Source organism: Lynx canadensis, chromosome B2 (genome assembly GCF_007474595.2).
Source record: "Lynx canadensis isolate LIC74 chromosome B2, mLynCan4.pri.v2, whole genome shotgun sequence".
Lineage (NCBI taxonomy): Eukaryota > Metazoa > Chordata > Mammalia > Carnivora > Felidae > Lynx > Lynx canadensis.
The window spans coordinates 113964338-113986693 of record NC_044307.1 but is presented as its reverse complement, the minus strand read 5'-3'; the positions used below and the strand labels follow the sequence as shown (position 1 = coordinate 113986693).

Genomic DNA, 22356 nt, shown 5'->3' with positions numbered 1-22356 from the left:
TGCCCCCCCCCAATTAATAATTACTTGGGGGCAAGGGGTATAGATGCAAGCCAGTCTCTCTCTCTCAGACTCCAGGAAGGATGAGAATCCCAGCTCTCCGACCTGCTCTGGGCCAGGTGGTTTATTTTAAAGTTCCTCTCCTGCACGCTGCCACATGTGATGCTCCCTGTTTATTAGATTTCTCCTCATGAATAAAAATGAAGTCATAACAATCTAATTGGAAAATTTTTATATTGCAAGCTGAGCCAGAAACTAATATTTGGTTCTAGTGGAAAAATATTGACAAAAATAAGCGCAAGAGAGAAAGATTAAATGATCCAAGAACTGACATCTGGTGCCGCTGTGTCTGTTTAGAACTTGCAAAGCTTCCCTTTTTTTAATATTCTATTTGATAAATAAAAAACATACTAATCTCTGATTTCTTTTAAATTTCTGGGTATTTTTCTATTCCTTAAACAAGACATACGCAGTCCTTTCAGGTCAAGACACACCAACAGATTACCCAGGAAGAGAGCAGCAAAGGTGCCGTAAAAATGATTTGCACAGAGCACCATACAGCAGCCTTCATGCTTCACTGAGGAACCAGAGCTCCTTAAATCAATCTCTAATGGGAACTACATTTTCCATTATAAGTGGTTATAATGGGCTTCTTAAAAGCCCTTCTTTCATTTAATGTTGACTCTTCTTCACATCAATAAACTCGAGACTCATCCAAACACTGAATTACAAGACTCTCCTGCATTTACGGCACATTACAGACCAAAAAAGAATTTCATGAGGGAAGCACAGACGAATCTTCTATCTAAATATTTCTGCTCCTGATCTTAAGTCAGGAGAGACAATTTAAATCTAAATTCAGTTCATTATGAAAATAAAAAAGGCACGTGCAAAATCCTTACCTCGTAAGAACTGCGTTGAAGACAGAATATTTACTGTATTACCAGCAAAGTGCTCCCTGTTTGAGACCGTGGCACCACTCAGAAAGAATTTAAGCACAGAGCTACAGGAGACTCCCCAAGCACAATAAACCAGTGTGGACCCACACAGCCCAGGGTGGCTTTCTGACTTTGCATCTGATAGCTTGCAGCTCCTTGCACATTCAAGTATAACCAGCCCAGACTAGAAAAACACCAGTGTACCTATCATGGCCATAAACTGTTTTCCCAACAACATGTTTCCTATTATACAAATGAAATAATGGCTAGAACATGCTTTGAGGCTTGGTCACGCTAAGTTGGCCACTTAAGGAACAGACTAAACTGAACCTTTCTAATGCAGATACTTCCTTCTAGAAAATGCTTACACTTCTACAGAAATAGAGTAGGCATTCAGTCGTTCTCAAAGCTACACATCTAAACAAAGGAAGGATGTTCAAATTTCAGCATTAACCAAGGTCAGATTTGAATACTCTCTTTAACAAAAAATCTGGGAAGATGTAGAAATAGATACAAAAGGGTGCCACAAACATGTAAGGGGAGCATCAAGGAGATAACACCCCCAAGTAAACAAATGTGTGTCAGAAAACCAAAACTATAGAAAACAGAACCTAACAGCAACCCAAAGCAAAAAAGTTATGCCTGAATCAAGGTGATGATCAAGGACAGGCCAATGGTCTGCTACTTGGAAAAATGGGACAAAGCCAACAGATGGCAAAATAAATGGAGAACTCATCAACTCTTATTCCATTACTCTTTGCCTAGGGAACTGAAATTAGAGCCATAAAGAATTAAACAAATGTGAGTTTCATTGAAGAGAAGTAGGGAGAGGGGTGCCTGGCTGGGCCGTCAGTGGAGCATGCAACTCTTGATCTTGGGGTCCTGAGTTCAAGCCTCATGCTGTGTGTAGAGTTTATAAAAGGAGCAAAGTAGAGAGATTTTATCAAAGCTCCTACTTTAAATGAAGACCCATCTCTAGGCTAGCTAGATCATTCTGTACGTTCCATCTAAGAGAATGTACAAATGAGATTTCTAAAAAGTCACTGGCAAGGTCAGGGATTGTCAAAGGTGTGAAGAGTGCCAGCAGCATAACAGTGCACAAATACATTTTTTTTAATTTTTTTATTTTAGACACTGATAAAAATTTTTTTTTATTTTTTATTTTTTTCATATAATTTATTGTCAAGTTAGCTAACATACGGTGTAGTCTTGGCTTTGGGAGTAGATCCCTGTGATCCAACACTTACATACAAATTGTTGGGCAATTCCATTTTAATTTTCAACAAAAGTAAGCAAAGGGATTGTGCAAATTACACACTGCACACCATTGCATAGATTCCCAGCAAAACATTAGAAATGATCACTACAGGCAGGTTAGCCAGGACTTGGAACAGGAGGCAGTGAAACCTGGGATACAGAATATTTACAGAAAACCAATGATTCAGCAGAAAAACAACAAATGAGCAGACCCCTTTCTGAAGCCTGTACCTTGGACCAAATACCCTACTGGAGACACATGATGAAGACAGCATTCATGGGCCAGGAAGTTCAGGTGGAACAGGCAACCAAAACCCACTGGCTCGTAAGACAAATGGCAAGTCCTCTGATGTGGGCAGAGCACGGAGGGGAAGCAACTAAAGCAACTAACTCTGCTAAGAGCTTCCCCAATGATGCACGCAGAAGAGAGGTTGGGCTCATTAGGCAGACTGAGGATGTGCAAGCTGTCATCAGAGAATGTATGATGATCAGGGAATCCTGAGTGGTCTGGGATGGCTGGAGTACAGATCCAGTGGAGGGGAGGAATGATGGCTTATTCAAATTACACTGACCTAATTTCCCTCTTGGACACAGATACTGTTCTCATACATTAAGGAAATGAGGTAAACACAGTGTAACTACTTAAAGGCATTTGATAAGTTTCTTTTGATCCGCTTATCGATAAGATGGAGAAATGTGGGCTGGACATGGGTGGATGCTTCTATGATTAGACCCATAAAGGAAAGCACTGAACCACTGTGCCAAGAACTATGTGCTGACCAGCCCAGAGCAGGGAGCTGACCTCTAACTTCAGCCTGGAGGGAGGATGCTAATAGCTTAATGCAGTATTTGTTCTTAGCCTCCATCCTCATCAGTAAATTTACCACTGACTTGGATGAAAATAGGGGCCTCCTCGTTAAACTTTTGGAAGAGGGGTAAATACCAACTCAGATAATAGTATTTGGATTCAGACAGATCTCAACAGTCTGTAAGAAGGTAGAATTTACCCCATATGAACCTGAGGTTTCACATATGGGTAAAGAACTAAGGAATGAAAGAGACAGAGTTTAGCATTAGCACAAGTGAATATGATCTGCACTTTTAGGTGATAATAAGCTCCATACACCCAGCAGTGTGATTCTACTGCCCTTCCCTTCAAAGCAAACAGAACAATCCCACTTAATCAGCCCAGAATAAAAAAGATTATGATGGTCTGTGCCACCCTTCTTGAGGATTAGAATATATTAAAATGACTGCATTTAACACTAGGTCTTACGCTATAGGAGAAATACTAGGAGAGTGGAGGAACCAGGATGGTTAAGTGATGTAAAACTAAGTTTTAAGATTAATAGTCAAGGGAGCTCATCAGGTTTAGCCTGAAAAGAGTTGGGAGAACTTGACAGCTACTTCAAACATCTGAAAGATCTTACCTGGTTTCAGATTTAGGCTTGTACCCATAGATCTTCAAGGGGAATAGGAATACCTAGGACCAAGCATAAGATACGGAGGGAGAGGGGTCTTGGCTTAACATAAGGAAGAACTATCTCACAGACAGATGCAAAGAGCCGCCTCCAGACAGGTTGGCTTCCTAATCTCCAAACGTGACTAAGCACAAGGTGAACAACCGCTTCAAGAGATCGCTGCAGACCAGCAGCTCTCAACCTTATCAAATCAACACCCTTCATCTAAATAAATGTGTATTTTATAATATGCCCCTTATAACACTGAAATGAAGTTCATAGCTAATATAACCTAGGTACACAGTTAATTGTATGAAATCAATAAAATGCCCAAAGGAAAGTGATTTATAACAAGTATTTCAATAAGTAAATTCTCAGCCACAAGTTCACTAAAAGACATAATGAAATACTCAGATGCTTGCACCTACTTCTATAGGGCAAATTTAGCTATAGGAGAAATGGGATCAGAAACAATTTCATTACAAATGAAAATAGGAAAATGAAAAGCAGAGGTGAGGGGGATAAGAAGGGGTGGATAATGGGGCTGGGGTGCAGTGCATAGAACATTAAAATAAAAACTAGTGCCATAAATAATAACTGGGTATTTCTTTCTTTTTTTTTTTTTTCCTGAATATTCACTTATTTTGGAGGGGGGGGAGAGAAAAAGAGTGAGCAAGTGCACGAGTCAGGGAGGGGCAGAGAGAGAGAGGGGGGCAGAGAGAGAGAGGGAGACAGAGGATCCCAAGCAGTCTCCTTGCTGAGAGCAGAGAGCCCATGCAGGGTTGAACCCAGGAACCATGAGATCATGACCTGAGCCGAAGTGGGATGCTTAACCGATTGAGCCACCCAATCACCCCAATAACTGGGTATTTGCAAACCTAGTAATTTAGAACTCTTTTCTTTAGAATGTCCCAATAAATATTCACATAGGTCCTACAGAAGATACAAAATTCCTGAGTGTAAGGGACAACCGCTTGTTGTCTAGAACTGTCCCACTCATTACAGGGCATTTGGCACCTCTACCGCTCCCCAAGTAAATGCCCGTAGTGCCCCCCATTCTGATAACCATGGGGAACCAAGTGTGCCCTGCAGGGGATACGGCACTCATCGAGAACTACCTGTTACGGCAGAAAATCACACTCTGTGGGTAAACTAACATTTAAAACTTTTTTAACTAAATTTTTTTAATTTCAAAAGTTCCTTCAAAGCTGAGATTGTATAAACTCCACACACGAGAAGTTATGTCTTCAAGACGCTCTGTGCTTCATCTGACCTCTTTGACCTATGTTATTAAGGCACCACAGCACCTCCGAAACAGGACAGGCCTGGTTAATATTCAGACTCCAGGATCTCCAAAGTCTAATTGTGGGCAAGTTACTCCATTTCTCTGGCCCTCAGCTTCTTCATCTGTAAAGGGCTGTTTACAGATTAAATGGGTCCAAAAGGTGTCTATAGAATCTAGTGTCCAGTGGGAACAGAAAATTATATTCAGCGAACCCAAATATTCAAGTATTCAGGAAAATTATACCCACCTTCAACATCACCTGAAGAGCTAGATTCAAATTTGCCCCAAACAGAAAAATCCCATAGTAAACTAAGTCAAGCTAGACAGCTCTCGTGAATACAAAGCTGACAGCAATCAGCAACAGTTCACTGTTTACTGAACCTTAACCACATGCACCAAGGGTTTGCTGAATGCTGTTACACACAGCGTTTAATCTTTATGACTGTATGAGGGAGTTAATATTCGTAATCCTTTTCAGATAAAGAATCTGAAGTTTAGAAGGGTTAAAGAACTTATTCAAGGTCAAATAGCCATATGAGTGAGAGCCAGAATAATCAGCTTTGCCTGATGCCGAAGTCAAAAGCACTAATAATGGCCTCTAATGCGAGGGTAGATCACCACACAGAATTTTCACATCAACTGCCTAGTTCTTCTTGAATTCACCCACCGCCAAAAAGAACAAGAGTGTGAACACCAACTTTTTGGCCAATTGTCTTTTAGGATGTAAGTCTTGAACTGTATGCAGGCTAGTTATTATTATTCATTAATGAATGCACTGCAGTGACTATGCCAATGCATTCAATAAGTATTTACTGCACTGAATGAGATTTTTAAAGAGCTAACTAGAGAGCATATTCCCTTGATCCACTAAACTAAATGAATTACCTCTTTAGTCTTAAGATCTGAAATAATGTCATAACTTTGAATATGCCAGAAATATTTAACAGCCGACCACTCTTCTGTTGTTTGGAAATGCAGTCCTCTGACTATCCAATTATTTTTCGACTAAAAATCAGTAAAAGCAAGGAATCAGAATCAGAAAATGGAATTTTCACCTTTTTAAAATAACATTTCTTTATTGATTTTGTTATAAAAGTCCTTTTTTTTCTAGAGACTAAAATTGTAGGTCCTTTTAGAGCTAAAAATTATGATTCTATAAAAATTTTACCAGAGGTTTTTAATGTATTACATGAACTCCTCCGTTAATACTCACAATAATATAAGAATTCAGTTTTGAACAGTTTTCCACATGCACAAAGACAGATTAGAGGGGAAAAATAGGCAGAAGGTCACGTATAAAGTTATGAGAGGCAATGAAAACAGAACACAGTTTACTCTGCCATTCTCACTTCTCATACACAGAAAAAACTTCCTCTTTCTCACCATCAATCATTATTTATTTAGTGTCCACTACAAGCATATGATTGTCTTTCACAAGAATGGGGAAAACTCTGATGCCAGCATCACCCACATAAGTGGTTTCTGGGGACACCCCCTTCCTATTGCTCCAGCACTGCAAAATCACCCTAGATGATCCCTAAAACGAATCTAAACGTGGCAGGCACGAAAGAGCATTTAAAAAACAAAAACAAAACAGGTGACATGGGAACAAAAGTTTGTCCTCGATTACTTCTGGAACTCACTTTAATATTATCAGACTTATGCTACAATCCTAGGATCTTTGGCCTTTTGAGTTCCCCCCTGCCCCCCCACCCCCTGACCTCTTCTGGCCTTGTCCCAAAAGGAATAAGCTCCACACTCTTCTGGAGTCTCTGTACTGGTACAGAACTGAAGTTCGTTCCCCAAGGCCTTGTAGAAAATAGGTGCCAATGTGGGGCGCCTGGGTGGCTCAGTCGGTTAAGCGTCCGACTCTCGGTCCCCGCTCAGGTCATGATCTCATGGTTTGTGAGTTTGAGTCCCAAATCAGGCTCCACACTGACAGCAAGGAGACTGCTTAGGATTCTCTTGCTCCCTCTCTCTCTGCCCCTCCCCACCCCCGTCTCTCTCTCAAAATAAACAAACATTAAAAAAAGAAAGAAAGAAAATAGGTGCCAATGTGAATCACCGCTCCAGCTCCCTGTACTCACAGCAAATGCTATCACTACTGCATGGGTTGTGGCCTTATGCCATGCCCCGAGTCCTTCCATTTCAGAACAGAAATAAAAGTGAGCAGTGGTTACTACTAATTTACTACCACTACCACTAATTTCTTATTGTTGCTTTTAGATCATTTATTGGGAGGGTCTATTTGATAGATCTGAATTAGAATTAATTGATGCAAACAAAACCAATAAAATTTAATGGATAAAAGAGGTCATAAATGGAATGCCTTTACAAAGAACATACAATTTATGGGCTTCAAACACTAGTTTTCAACAATTCAATCTGGGTGTCTTTTGAGACTACCAAGAGACATAAAAGTTCCCTTTGCCAGGTAAACCACTTCCCTAAGGAAAAGGCAATGTGCTTCTTTGTTCTCTTATGGAGAGTATCTGCAGTTGCACGCATTTTCAAAATACACTGGCATACGCCCACACTTGTAAAAATGTAAACTAAAAAATAATTGAATTATCATTCTTTTTAATGTACTTTCAGTATATTTATTTACAATGGAGAGTACAAGAGGCAAAAGACAATTTACACTTATTCCAAAATAGTGCCTTGTCACACATACGTATTCAATCTCTTCAATTCAGTAAGCATTTGCTAAAAACTTGTTTTATTTCTACCACCATACTATTTATCTAAAACCTATGAATCTAAAAAGGACTCAATGGGCTCTAAGAAAACTTTGATTTTAGACAAGGACATAAAATTAACATAAATTTTTAAAAAATTAGAAAAAAAGGAGTATTATAAAAATTAATGTCTAATAAAATGTGTTATGTACAGAGAGGTGTTAACGGAAGGAAAAGGACAAGGTCACATGGGCCAGTGTTGTTAGGGAAGATGCTTGAAGCAGGACAACACTGAAAACAACCATTCATGGTTATACTTCAACAGCGGTGCACGGTCAACAATCATGTAAACCAGAAACAGTTTTACCCTTAATGAAAATGTTCTCTATCAGAGCATGTTCAACAGGACTGCAATTCTACCAGATTCTCCTCCAATGACTAATGTAAAGACGGAGAGGGTCATGTGGTGCTTTGGTCAGTACAGTCTAAAATGTGCTAAATACACAAATATGGGTTCAGGAAGAAGGCATAATGAAAAGTGTCTAACAGGAAATCTGCCCAACACAAAATTAAATCAGCATTGTGAAATACTATGACCTCTTCTTGGGAAAAAAATGTACGGTATATTCAACTACAATTTTCCAAGAGACTGGATTAAGAAACCAGGTCTGTGGTTTAAATACATTTTCTTTTAAAGGTTTAGTAAGTTGCTTCATAAAAAAGTTCTTGTAGGATTCAAAAGAAAATGGCCCTTTGCTACACTGGATTGTTCTCAATTCTGCACTTCCTCCCTGTTCCAGAAATCTACACCCATACCCTTTGCTACGCCACCTTGTGGCGCTTTGCACTACTGCGCGAAGCCTGCATCCACCCCCCCCTTGGCCATGTGGCTTGTTTGACCAACAGGTGGAGAATTAACAGTGTACCTAATTCAACTTGAGGCACTAGGAGGCCTGGCAAATTTCTGCTCTCCACTAGAAGAGCATGCTCCAGGTGGCAATCTTTGCCTCTTCAACCCTGTCCAGGATAAAAACATGTAGAATTGACCTGAACTCCTACCTTAACTTTGGAATCCAGCCCACCCCTGTCAAACTGAACCAAGAGCAGCCAAACCGCAGTCAATCTACAGATTTAGGAATATGAAATAAATAATTGTGGTTCTAAGCCACTAAGATTTGGAGGCTGTTATGCAGCTGTATCACACACACACACAAAAACAAAAATGAAAAACCAATACACCCTTAGAAATATCCTGATCCACAAATTACTTTGTGGATTTTTACCAGGAAGATCAAAGCCACATATTACATACTACTGTCTATAAGAATAACTCTACCAAGGCCTGGAATACCAAAGCCCAGAGACAGAAGCAGCCAATTAATACAAATAGCCAAGAAATCTTCCTTTCCGTCCAGTTGTCATTCATCCCTTAACCAATGTGCATGGCTATGGAAGTTTAACTGTAAGAAGGGATCACTTGACACCAAGGGTAACTCATGCACATCTTGGTATATTTACCCACAGACTTTGATGTTACTTTTTGTTATGAGGTGAACTGTGTTACCCCCTTGCCCCCGTGCCAAAGGTTTAAGTTGTATCCACAATACCACATAATGTGACTTTATTTGGAAAAAGGGTACTTGCAGATGCAATTAAGATGAGGTCATACTGGAGTACGGTGGGCCTCTTATCCAGTATGACTGGTGTCCTTAGAAGAGGAGGGCCACATGAAGACAGAGTCACACAGGAACACCACGTGATAACAGAGCAGATTACGGTGACGTAGCTGCAAGCCAAGGATTCCAAGGACAGCCAGCAAATCACCAGAAGCCGGAAGAGGCAACGGAGGATTTCTCTCAAGTTTCAGAGAGATCATGGCTCTGCCAACACCTCAATTTTAGAATTTTAACCTCCAGAACTGTAACACAATGAATTTCTGTTGTTTTAAGCTACCCAGTTTGTGCTACCTTGTCAGAGCAGCCTTAGGAAACTAATTCGCTTGTTTTAAATTGTATACACCATCACTGTTCCACAGGAACACCGCATCAAAAATGTTACTGCTTTCCCACCATGGCTGTTCCGCCACTTTCTCTTGGAATTTACACAAATGTCAGCCAGTAATTGAGAGCACTGGTAGGACTTTTTGAGTATTAGAGCAGAAAGCTTCCACAGTTAATTAACATCTGTACCTAGGAGATAATTTAAGCATAGCTATTTGAATAGGTAGACAGAGAACTGACCTGATTACCAAGAAAAATATTCTGAACATAAACAGGGTTTTGAAATATTCTGAGAACACAGCATCACCGTGTATTATGCTGCTATTATCATACTTTAGCAATTTTAGTCTAACATAAAATATAGTCTCATGCTGTTAGGTTTCCCATGCACACCTATGCTATCTTGTACCATTTTCTAATTAATCACTGATCATGCCCCATTCTTCTACTCAGGCTGTAAGCTCTCTAAAGGCAGGGAACGTGTCTTATGTTTTATGTGCATAAGCACATGCACATGCACATTACAACTCCTAGCTTAGGCTAGCATAGGATCTATGTTTATCAAGTTCATTTTTAATTTGTTATGGCTAAATACCTAATAGAAACTGACTTCGGGGTATAGAACAATAAGGTCTTGCCTTTTATTCAGATCAGTGGTCGCCATTTTATTTTTTTAAGTTTACTTATTTATTTTGAGAGAGAGAGAGAGAGAGAGAGAGAACAAGTGGGAGAGAGGGGCAGAGAGAGAGGGCAAGAGAGAGAATCCCCAGCAGGCTCTGCAACGTCAGGGCAGAGCTTGATGTGGGGCTCCATCCCACAAACCATGAAATCATGACTTGAGCCGAAATCATGTCAGACGCTTAACCAACTCAGGCACCCAGGAGCCCTGGTGGCCTCCATTTTAAAAGTTATATTCCACGTCAATAAAAGTACCTGAACATAAAATCCTAATATATATATATATATATATATATATATATATACCACATATATATATCCTAATATATATAAATATATATATATATATTTACTTCTACTTATTTATTTATTTAATTTTTTTTTAACGTTTATTTATTTCTGACACAGAAAGAGACAGAGCATGAATGGGGGAGGGTCAGAGAGAGAGGGAGACACAGAATCTGAAACAGGCTCCAGGCTCTGAGCTGTCAGCACAGAGCCCGACGTGGGGCTCGAACCCACGAACCACAAGATCATGACCTGAGCCGAAGTCGGATGCTCAACCGATTGAGCCACCCAGGTGCCCCTATATATATTTTCTTCTAAAAAACATGTCTTCTGCACTAATATATGCATTGTAAAACATGTAACAAAAATAGAAGTCATGAAAAGATGATATAGACATTCTAACAATTTCTTCCCTTACCCTCATGGGGCACGTGAACCCCAGCTGGGAAACCACTGGTCCAGCGTACAAGGGTAGACATATGAAAACATTTCCTAGGATTTTGTCCTTTCCAGGAAATGCAAGATCTATAAGAATCTAACATATTTATGAACTTTAAACACATTCTTTGGAAGATTCATTAAATTGTCTTGATGAAACAAGCAATATTTTAGAGACGATGACAGAGGTGTCCTTGCAATTAGGATTAGTTTGTATGTTACTGGACCCCAATCGTAAACCCATTGCTAATCATGGTGCTCTCTGCAACTGAGCTCTTTGGTTTTTAGGCTTTAGGAATGAAAGCATATTATCAAATTTTCAGGTAAATATCTAGAAGACTGAGAGAACCAAATGACGTAACATTCTGATTTTGAAAATAAAGGAAGGAGAAGGTTGGACAGAGGAAAGATGGAACACAAAACTCATAAATCATCTCTTAAGAATACTGTCACCACAACAACATCCAATATTCCTGTGTTCCATGTGCTAGAAAACTGACGGGCATAGAGTAATATAAAACACAACCCTATCAGCTTACTGTAAGAACAACTAAGCCATAAAACAAGCCAATATTTAATTTGTGGTACAAATAGTTAAGTGCCAAAATAACCATAATCAGGGTAGAGAAGATGTCCTGTAAAGTGTTTATGGAATTAAGTATCAACCTGGTGCAGAATATTGGCTTTAAAGGAAGAAATGTGTAGGAAATCTCCAATAAAGGGTGCAGTCAACAGCCCCAGAGGCAGGAATTACACCTGTGTGTGAGAGGGGTCCTGGAGTGCTGAGTTCATTCAGATGGGGAGCAGGAGATAAGGAGGAGTGCCCAAAATGTAGAGAAGATACAGAGCCATTATCATGGCAGCTGCATTCTCTGGCTTAAACTTCCATGAGAAAGCTACCACCACTAAAATGTCATCAATCATTTCATTTGGTCTACTTATTCTTGAAGAACTAGCCTTGGGGCTGATCTATACACAAAACAAGCAAGCTAAGTGCAAGAAAATATCAAGCAGATGGCATGTGGGTGAAAATGTTGGAGAAGTGAAATATTAGCAGATTTGAAAGGAGGAAGAGAAAGTAAAATATGTCAAAATGAATATACATTTGATAAAGAAACATCGAGAATATAAGAATCCTATGATACATTAATTTTATAATTTCTAACAAGTATCATTGTAATACATATGGATAATAAAAATGTGAAAAACAGAAATTACCTATGATCCCATCAAGGGGGGGAAAGCTTTACTATTTTGTCACTTTCCTGTCTTTTCTTCTATGCAGGTATGTTTTAAAATCAACTTAGGGTCTTTGGTATACCATCACTTAAACATGAATCCACTTTGGTATACCATCACTTAAACATGAATTTTCAAATCATCACCCTTGATAACAACTAACACTTAGAGTTGCTTACTCTGTGACTGTACCTTACATATATTAACTTATCTAATTCTCAATACAGTATGGGAGGTAGATACTATTATCTTCATTTTATAGATGATAAAATCAAGGAGAAATTAACTTGCCTAAGTTCACAGGGCCGGTAAGGGGTGGAATAGGATTCCAAGTGGGGCACCTGGCTCCAGAACCCCTCCTCTTAACCCCTCGACCATTTCACATGCCGCCCAAAGACAGTACAGTAATCACTGAAATTAAGCCTCATTCCTGAATTCCTTAGGATGCACTCTTAGGATAGAACCACTGGTGCCAAAAAATTCTATTAGCTAAACTATTGTCAATCTAAATATACCAACATAGGGGCACCTGGGTGGCTCAGTTGGTTAAGCGTCTGACTTCAGCTCAGGTCATGGTCTCATAGTTCATGACCTAGAGCCCTGCATCAGGCTTTCTGCTGTCAGCACAGAGGCTGCTTCAGATCTTCTGTCCCCCTTTCTCTCTATGCTCCTCCCCCACCCACCCACCCACACACACTCTCCCAAAAAATAAAATAAAATAATGAACATTAAAAAATAAACAAAATAAAGTATACCAACATACCTTCTCACCGCCTATGAAAAAAGGAATATGACCCAACCTCAATCTTCCCAGCACTGTCATGGACTTTTAAAATCTAATTATAATCTGCATTTCTTTGATACAATGAAGTTGAATACTTTTTCATGTCTTGGCTATCTGTAGCTACTGATTTGTGAATTTCCTATTCCTGCTATACACTGAATGACTGTGTCTCCACCACCCCCAAATTCATCTGTTGGAAAGCTAATGCCCAAGGTGATAATATCAGGTGGGGCCTTTGGGAAGTGGTTAGGTCATGAGGTCAGACTAGACCCCTCATCAATGGGATTAGTGCCCTCATAAAAGAGGTCCCAGAGAGATCCCTCGAGCCTTCTCCCATGTGAGAACACAATGGGAAGTCAGCAGCCTGCAACCTGGAAGAGGAGCTTCACCACAGCTCGACCAAGCTGGCGCCCTGATCTGGGACTTTCAGTCTCTAGAACTGGGAGCAATAAATGTTGCTGTTTACAAGTCGCCCAGTGTATGGTATTTTGTTACAGCAGTCTGAACGGACTAAAACAATTTCTTATAGAATGCTTTTAAAAGAGTTAAGACATATGGGGCGCCTGGGTGGCTCAGTTGGTTAAGCGTCTGACTTCAGCTCAGGTCATGATCTCAGGGTTTGTGGGTTCAAGCCCCATATCCGGCTCTGTGCTAACAGCTCAGAACCTGGAGTCTGCTTCAGATTCTGTCTCTCTCTCTCTCTCTCTCTCTCTGCCCCTCCTCCACTCGTGTTCAGTCTCTGTCTCTCAAAATGAATAAGCAATAAAAATTTTTTTTTAAATAAGTTAAGGCGTATTAAACAAACTATTTTGGAAAGTGCCATGATTTGAGAGATCACAGGGCTACTAATGAACTGTTTCAGTGGAACCCAGTAGACAGGCAGTGTATTAAGGGAATCACCAAGACCTAGGGAGGAGGGTTCAGATGTAAACACTGGGACCATAAGGAATAAGCAGGCCCTCCCAACAGCCTAAAATTGTGCTTTATATCATACAGCAGGGGCTATTTTTATCTGATGGCTAGAATATTCATGACTACTCCTCAGGACACCCTCAATTCCTAGCACCAACAGGTCTGAGGAAACAAATCAGTAAATCTGATGTTTGCTGAGGTGAGAATTACAGAAAGAAAATGAAAGATCTGGAAGGATCTCATAACTACAAAGTCATCTCATGATTTTTTCCTATTCTACAAGGCATACCTGATTAGTGATCAGAATCATCCACCAGCCAGGATTCCACATGAACAGTGCTGAACAAACACTATTATATTCTTACTCTCTAAATCCTCTGTTAATCAGTCAACAGCAAATTACCTCGTGCCAGGCACTTTGCAATAAAACTGAGCACACAGGACACCCTCTGATTACTTGGCTTGGAACTAAAAATACCTCCTTCACATGCTTAGGAGTCACTTCTTAGGATGGACCACTCTCTCCAGATGATTCGTGTCATCTGACAGGGTCGATGTTTAATGGCACCCTATCTGGAGGTTTTTGCCACTCTGTGTACCAATCACAAAGGCAAACCCAAGGGCGGAGGCACAAAAGACACACTCCCAGATGTGGGCCATAATAAACAAAAGTTATCTTAAAAGGTTGTTAACACAATGTTTGAGAGAGAATTAGTAAAGTAAGTCAGGGATGCTAGAGAAAATGATAGACATGTACTCTACTGGGGGTAGGGGAGAGTAGAAGAGGGATGAATGGTTAAATGAAAGCTTCAGCCTGGGCTTTTTTCTTTTTTAACTGATCATAACATGCTATCCAAAGTCATAGTTCATTTCTACTAGAAAAGCAATTTTGCTATTTATGAGAAATGCCTATTCCCAGTATGGAAACCAATTTGGGACGCTAAATTACGTGGGGAAGTCTCCATGAGTTTATGGAATCTCACCTAAGAATGCCCCCTGGAGATGACACCAGAAGTGAGTGTGTCTTGTTAAGCAAAATGGGAGCACAGAGTGTTCCAGAGGGAACAGCATGGAGAAGAAAAATCATATGCTATGCATATGCAGGAAGTGACAAGCAGTTTTATATGGTAGTAGAGATTCTTAATTTGGGATCCAAAAGAAGGATGTGCAGGCAAAATGGTGTGTGGTGTGTGATGAGATCATGAACTTTCATCGGATTGTCATAAAAGGTCTATAATTTGGGGTGAAGGGGGGAAGGGAGGGAGTCAAGAACTGCAGGCCAAATGCATGACAGGGAGGTACAAGGGGTAAAAGATGAATTCCTCCAGAGCCCAAGAGCCCAGTAAGATCTCTGCTGGACTGCTTCCTGTGTAGGATGGGAATCCTTTAGAAAGTATGAAGAGAGACGTTTAATTTTTTTAAATATTTATTTATTTTTGAGAGAGAGAGAACACAAGCAGGGGAGGGGCTGAGAGAGAGAGAGACAGAATCTGAAGCAGACTCCAAGCTCTGAGCTGTCAGCACAGAACCTGACATGGGGCCCAACCCACAAACCACAAGATCATGACCTGGCCTTAAGTTGGATGCTTGGACAACTGAACCACCCTGGTGCCCCTGAAGAGGGAAGTGTAGAAGGAAGACTGGCTGAAATGTGGAGAGTTGAAATGTAGCAGAAAGTAAAATGCAGGCAACTGTCCAAAGCATCTGAGGAGCCAAACAAGGGCAGTGGGAATGGAGAGAAGGGAATTCGAGAAATGGTTAGTAGATAAAACAAGCAGACTGAACGTTCATATTTGCTTGCAAATGCATAAAATGTCACTGGAGGATCCCAATGAACCGGTAGCATTGGTTGCCAGTAAACAGGGGAAGCAGGTAACCAGGGAAAGAGGATGAGAGAGTCCTTTTATTATATACCATCTGTACCTTTTGAATCAAAAAAGGGTGGCACCTGGGTGGCTCAATTGGTTAAGCAGCCGACTTCAGCTCAGATCATGAGTTTGAGCCCCACGTTGGGCTCTGTGCCCAACCTGCTTCAGATTCTGTCTCCCTCTCTCTCTGCCCCTCTTCTGCTTGCGCTCTGTGTCTCTCTCAAAAATAAATAAACATTAAAAAAAATTTTAAAGGTATTATCTACTATTAAAATTTTAAAAAGACATATAGGTTATTGAAATGAAATGCTTCTATGTAAAAATCTGCCCACATCTCTCTCCAAACCACTCTAATGGTTAAAGTCGTACTTTTTTGTTTGTTTTTGAGAGAGGCAGGGGGAGAGGGGCAGACGGAAAGAGAGAAAGAATCTTGAGCAGGCTCCACGCTCAGCACAAAGCCTGCGCAGGACTTGATCCCACAACCCTGGTATCAATCATGATCTGAGCCAAAATCAAGAGTCAGACACTCAACCGTCTGGGACACCCAAGCGCACCTCCAAGTGCACTTTTCAACTCAGATTATTTTTGCCCCAAAGGCTCCTGGACTGCACCTTAAGGAGGACCAATCTATCTGTTGACCTGGGTGACAAACATATCAAACTGAACTTGGCATCATATAAATGTAAATAACTACCTCGTTAAATTCAACCAACTTAACAGGTAGTTATTGAAATATCAGAATCAAGAAGGTTTGGTCAATTAACTCAGCTTGATCTTTTAAATTTTTGGTAAATAAAAGAGGCTCTAGAAGAATCTATTAATCTGATTTATTAAAACAAAGATGAATCAAATAAATTACTGATGTGAAAGAGGTCAGATTTGAGGTCCACTATGATGAGTGTTAAGCTAGTTTAGGGTAGCTCTTCGGCTAAAATAACTTTCTAAAAATTAGGAGGAATAAATCTCCTGTTCAGCCTAACAAAACACATGAGGCAGATACTCCAGAAATAACTGACTTAAATTGAATGGTTTTACCAATTTTAAATAAGTGGTAAGTGGACATGAATTTAATAGTTACAAAATAGGTGGAATTTAGTTTTGCAAAACTATGGAACATTGTTTTCCATTTGGCTATATAAACTCAAATATAAATAAGTGGAATTTTGGGGCGCCTGGGTGGCTCAGTCAGTTAAGCGACTGACTTTGGCTCAGGTCATGATCTTACGGTTTGTGGGTTTGAGCCCCACATCAGGTTCTGTGCTGACAGCTCAGAGCCTGGAGCCTGCTTTGGATTCTGTGTCTTCCTCTCTCTCTGCCCCTCCCCTGCTCATGCTCTCTCAAAAATAAATAAAAATAAATAAATAAATAAATAAATAAATGAGAGGAATTTAGTTTTGCTAAGCTAAGGCACATTGTTTTCCATTTGGCTGTATAAGCTCAAATATACTAAACTTTCAATTCTTGTTCAAATGATATTTAATGGAATTAAGTTGTTAATCAAAAACATATGTGTCCAGAGATCAATTCTGCAAATGTTTTCATTTGGTTTTGTGTGTTATGTTTTGCCTTGTTTCACAAAGGATGTGAGTCAGCTTTAAATAATAAATTCAATAAAGTGGGAAAATATAATTATATAAAAATCAGAATCAAGAGAAACAAGGTAGAACAGAAGCCCAATACCAAGGAAAAGTCAGAACATCAATATTAGGTCATAAGTTTTTACAGGGTTATTAAAATTGAGTTGCAAATTTGATTCTGCATTTGTATGTTGCCAAATCAAAAAGGGAAATATAATCAATTATGTCATCCTAGTTTTGCATGATGAAAAAAAGACATAATAATGGTGCAGGGGAAGTAAAGTTTTTCTTTGGCATTCATCACTAAATGGAACTTGCCTGGGTCTTCACACAAGAGCTGCAAAAGGAACCATGATCTTGGTAACCGCAACTCCTAAGTAACAGAACAGCAGGTTCTTGTGACTGCTGTTATTAGCAGAATCCTTCAGCATGAGCACAACCGAGGGGGCTGGGGGTGCAAAGGAAGCACAACCAAGGTAACCAAACCACCTCATTTCTGAAAATCTGGCTCGACTGCTGGTCTAACACCTAGAATTGGAATGGCATATGTGGACCTTAATGGCCTTTATTCTGCCAACCTTCTGTACGCGTCATTCTCTCCAGTTGAGATTCAGATCAAATTTTTGTGCAGACAACTGCTATTTCTTCTGGTATGTACAAAGGCATTCTATGCCATTGTTCAGAGGACATTAATAGACAACAATTATTCTTCAACCACCAGTTCCCCATATTTGAAATTCAAGGTCATACAAATTTTCTTTTCCATACTTTTTCTGCAACCATAACAATTTTGGTTCCAACATATATAAATTGGGTAGATACCACTGGATGTAAAGAACAACTACAAAAATTATCGGCTGGGATACAAAAGAACTGTGATTAAAAAAAAAAAAAAGGGACAGTCAATAACATTTTGAAAGGAAGGGATAGAAATTTTGGCAATAAAATCTTGGGAAAGATACAGAAAGATAGGAGAGAGTATACTGAGTCTTAGAATTGCATTCCAGTAGTGCATATGGGGGCAGGGTGTTGGGGGTTGACCAGATAGGGCCCTGTGAGTCATCCAATCAGAGACATTGCGCATTTGGATGCAGGACACACAGAAAAATGCCTCTCCCATTCTGAGATTAAAAACTAGCTCTTACTTGATGGTTTCAAGGCCAAGAGTGTCAGCACAGCCTAAGCACTCAATTTCTATTTGTCAAATGAACAAATAAGTGTTTATTATCTGCAACAAAGTAAAAAGGTTTAGGTAACCATAGGTGAGGGCTCTTTTGAGAAATTAAAGTGAACAAGTAAAAGCCATGTAAATTACCTGCTCAATATTCTTGATTACAAAGATATGAAATAGAATTATCTTTATTTGGGGGAGGATTTTTGCTTCCTTTTAATAAATCATAATATTTTTCATATGTTCCCTCTCACAATTGGTTCCCCCAATCTTACCATCTTTTACATAGAAATCTGATTTCCTCCCCATCTAGGAAGAGCCCAACTAGGCTGCAGAGCAATAGTAATAAACTGTGGCTTACCATAGTTTTACGAAAGTAAGCTTTTTGGGTAGTATGTAGTGAGGATAGTGATGAGGTATTAAAATGACAAAAAAAAAAAAAAAGGGGCTCCTGGCTGGCTCTTGGCCCATGCGACTCTTGATCTCAGGGTTGTGAGTTCCAGCCCCAAGCTGGGTATAGAGATTACTTAAAAATAAAATCTTACAAACATTTTTTTAAATGACAAAAAAAGTAAAGAAAAAAAAAGAAAATAAATGACTGGACTACTCCCAGATAATTGTGTTAAATAAAGTTACTGAAAAGAGGTTAATACTGACTGACTCATAAAACTTATATAACAGGAAAATAAAAACAAAATCAAAACAGGAAATTTCATAGTGAAAAAACATAGCCAATGAAATATGATACAGTTATCCTTGATTTTTCCAAGATAACACAAAATTTAAAAGCATCAAGACATGGGATCTTCAAAATCCCTGATTTCCAAAATTTGACAAATTTGGAAATCAATATGCTTATATACTGAGGAAAACCTATACCGTTGAAAATGGGTATACCATATATTTTGAAACACTTAGGAGTCACAGACACTTCTAAATGCTTTATTTTTACCTTTACCTGTAATAAAATATAATTAGATCATCCACAACAACTGAAATCAACCAGAGTTAATATGTCATTTACTAACCACATCACTGTTACCTCTGGAGTAACATAATTTTCTTTTAAACATGAAATGTATTTTTGAAATTGTATTTGAGAGTTTATTAGAAATATGTCTGATTATCAACGACATTAAAAAATCTGCAAGCTTAGAATGAAATGCACTTATATTAGGAGTGGAAGAGAATTACCTCATTTAATAACACAATTAAAGAAGGATAGCATGTGGTCCTGAGAATGCCAAAATTCATACTTAAAACTGTTAAGAGAATTTAATTTAACTCTTTGTAAAAGAGGCAATTTTTAAAATCCAGTTAAACTTCAAAAGCCACAGGACAAATACATGTAATCCTCAATTGTCCTTAGATGAAGCTTAAAACACAGTTCATTCAACAAATAACTCATGAGTGCCCATTATCCATCAGACGCATTGCATTACAGAATTGAACAAGATGAAGACTCTGTCCTCCTGGAGCTGACATCGGCTCATTTTCCAAAGCTCTAAACCTTACTTAACACGTTAATATAAAATTGGAGTTCACAACGATCTACTTTCCAAAACTCTAAAGCTTCTTGCTGAATATAAAATTATTTTTTTAAAGGACAGCCCGAGAAGAGAGAATCGTGCTCAAAGCCCTGATGTATGAACTTCACACTTGGGAGAAAAGAAAGAATTCATAAACCAAAACACAAACCGTAACACCTAGCTGGAAGCTAGGCTGCGCCCAAGACTGCCTCTGCTGGCCGCCCGGGTGCATCCTTCCAGCAGATTCTCAACTCCCGACACCTGTATCAAACTTGCCACTCTTAAAACACATCGCTTTAGGAAAGCAGGAAGCTCCTCGAGTAAGCAGCAGAATACCCCAGCCTCATCTACGTCCGGAATAATCTGACTTCTGGAATAATAATCTGACCTTCCCTAACTGGCCCTAAAATGTTGACTGTAGGGGACTGAGCCATCAATTTTATATACCAGCCAGCCAGTTCTGAAATATACAAAAATCCACCGCTACTTCTACGTGCCGCTAAAATAACGCTTTGCGTGCTTACACGTTTGGCTAAAACAGGAAGAACGCATCTGCTCATCCAGCCGAAAAAATACGGTGACATATTTTCACCTGAGCTGCTGAAAATACAACGGTACCCCCCCAGCCCCCACCGCCCAAATAAGCCACGAGCCCACCGGTCCTCCCCCCCCGCCCGCAGCCCACCGCGCCGGGGCTGGGGAAGGTGGGGGGGGTGGTAAGCGGAGAAGGGTCAAGCTCTCCTTCGCCACCATTCGGCCTTCCGAGCTCCACAAGAGGTTGTCAGGTTAACGAGGTCTGCCTTCAGCGCCATTAGCACACCTCCGAGGGCTCTGCCGAGCCCGGGCAGGAGGCAAGTTTGGCGGGTCCTGGCCCCGGCTGCCCGCCTCTCCCCAGCGGCAGCATCAGCTGCGGGCGGCTGCGAGAGCGGGTCCCCGCCTCACCCACCTACCTACAGGGCGGGGGCGCCGGCTCCGCGGGTCCGGGAGAAGGGGATCGGGCGCACGCATTTCTGGGAGCGGTGGCCTCTGCTGCTCGGCGCGGGGGAGCGCATCCTCTAGGGTGGGTGGAAGGAGGGGTCGGGGGAGGATCGTGCGGCGAGGAGGAGCAGCGACGGGAGGGAGGAGCGGCGAGGCGCGTGCCCCAGGGGACCGGCGTCCGGAGCTGATGGACTCGGGCGCCGCCAGGACTCCTCAGGCCTCTTCCCGGGCGCGGCGCCTTGCCAACCCTGCAGCTGCGCCCGCGGTCAGGGCATCGGCCGCGACAGGCTCGCGGGCCCGGCCGGAGGCGGGGAACTGCGGGTGGCGCGACGCGGTGCAGACGCCCGCCTCTAGCTCCGCCCGGCCCGCGCCACGCTCTGCGCCCCTCCGCGGCGGCGGGGGCTAGAAAGCTCGGCGGCCGGGCTCCGCGGCTCGGGCTGCGGCATCCTCCCCGCCCCGGCGACCTCGGAGCTGGAAGGCTGGGCGCCCCGGCCACCCTCGGTTGCTGCAGCCTCCGCTGCCCCGGCACAGCCCCAGTCCCGGCCGCGCGGCTCCGCCCCGGGGAGCTGCGCGCGCGGCGTCCGCAGGCCTCGGCCCATTGTGACGCCTCCGAGAGCGAGGTCGCTGCTACCCTGGAGGCCGGACGCTGGATGGTGGAGCCTGGGAGGGTCTTCTTACCTCGCCCCGGGCCGCATCCCCTACAGCTGGCCTGCCGTGGCACCGCGCTTCAAGTGAGGCTTTGAGAGCAGAGCCGAAGTTATAAAGCGTCTCCCCGGGCCTTAAAACCTTGAGTTTTCCCTTACAGCTTGGGGGTACTGGCCACAATTAATTCATCCCTTCTGTCCTTTCCGGCGTTACGGTTTCGCAAAGGGGCCCACCATCTCCTCCCCCTCCCGTTCCCGTTCCTGGTACTGCATCCCGGATGCTGCCAAATTATATCATTACAGCGGTCGGGAACGTAGCAGTTGGGCCCTCCAGGCCGACAACTTGGCAGAGACCCGAGGAGAGCCTTGGTTGGGGGGAGGATTTGCATCAGCAGCGGTGGCAGTGCCCGTGAGCTTCCCATCCCCACTTGGGAGCTGTTCTCCTCTGTGGTCCCATGACAGCACTGCACAGATGACTAGGACGATTTGATCTTGAGGATTACCCCTTGTACACACACAATAAACTCACGGCGGAGTCTGGAGCTGGCCTGATAACATTGGTGTGTCAGAGGCCGTACACACGGCTCCACTAGATAGTGGCCTCCTCTGGGTTGTTGATGCTGTTGATGCTGTAT

General features: G+C 41.6%; 1 protein-coding gene across 8 annotated transcripts in view; it reads right to left on the bottom strand.

Annotated features, from left to right (window-relative positions):
• NCOA7 (nuclear receptor coactivator 7) overlaps positions 1-22120 on the bottom strand; it is a 155313-nt gene extending 133193 nt beyond the window's left edge. For 2 of the 8 annotated variants that reach the window (XM_030316276.1, XM_030316279.1), the window contains exon 1: positions 21756-22120. Coding sequence is in view for 1 of the 8 variants with exons in the window: in XM_030316279.1 (XP_030172139.1) it covers positions 21756-21772 (17 nt within the window). In the remaining 7 variants the exon portion in view is untranslated. Of the gene's footprint in view, positions 1-15877; positions 15960-21049; positions 21559-21755 lie in introns of those variants that run through there. The other 6 variants (XM_030316273.1, XM_030316281.1, XM_030316274.1 and 3 more) reach the window with 5 other exon arrangements.
• Between the last annotated feature and the right edge of the window lie 236 nt (positions 22121-22356).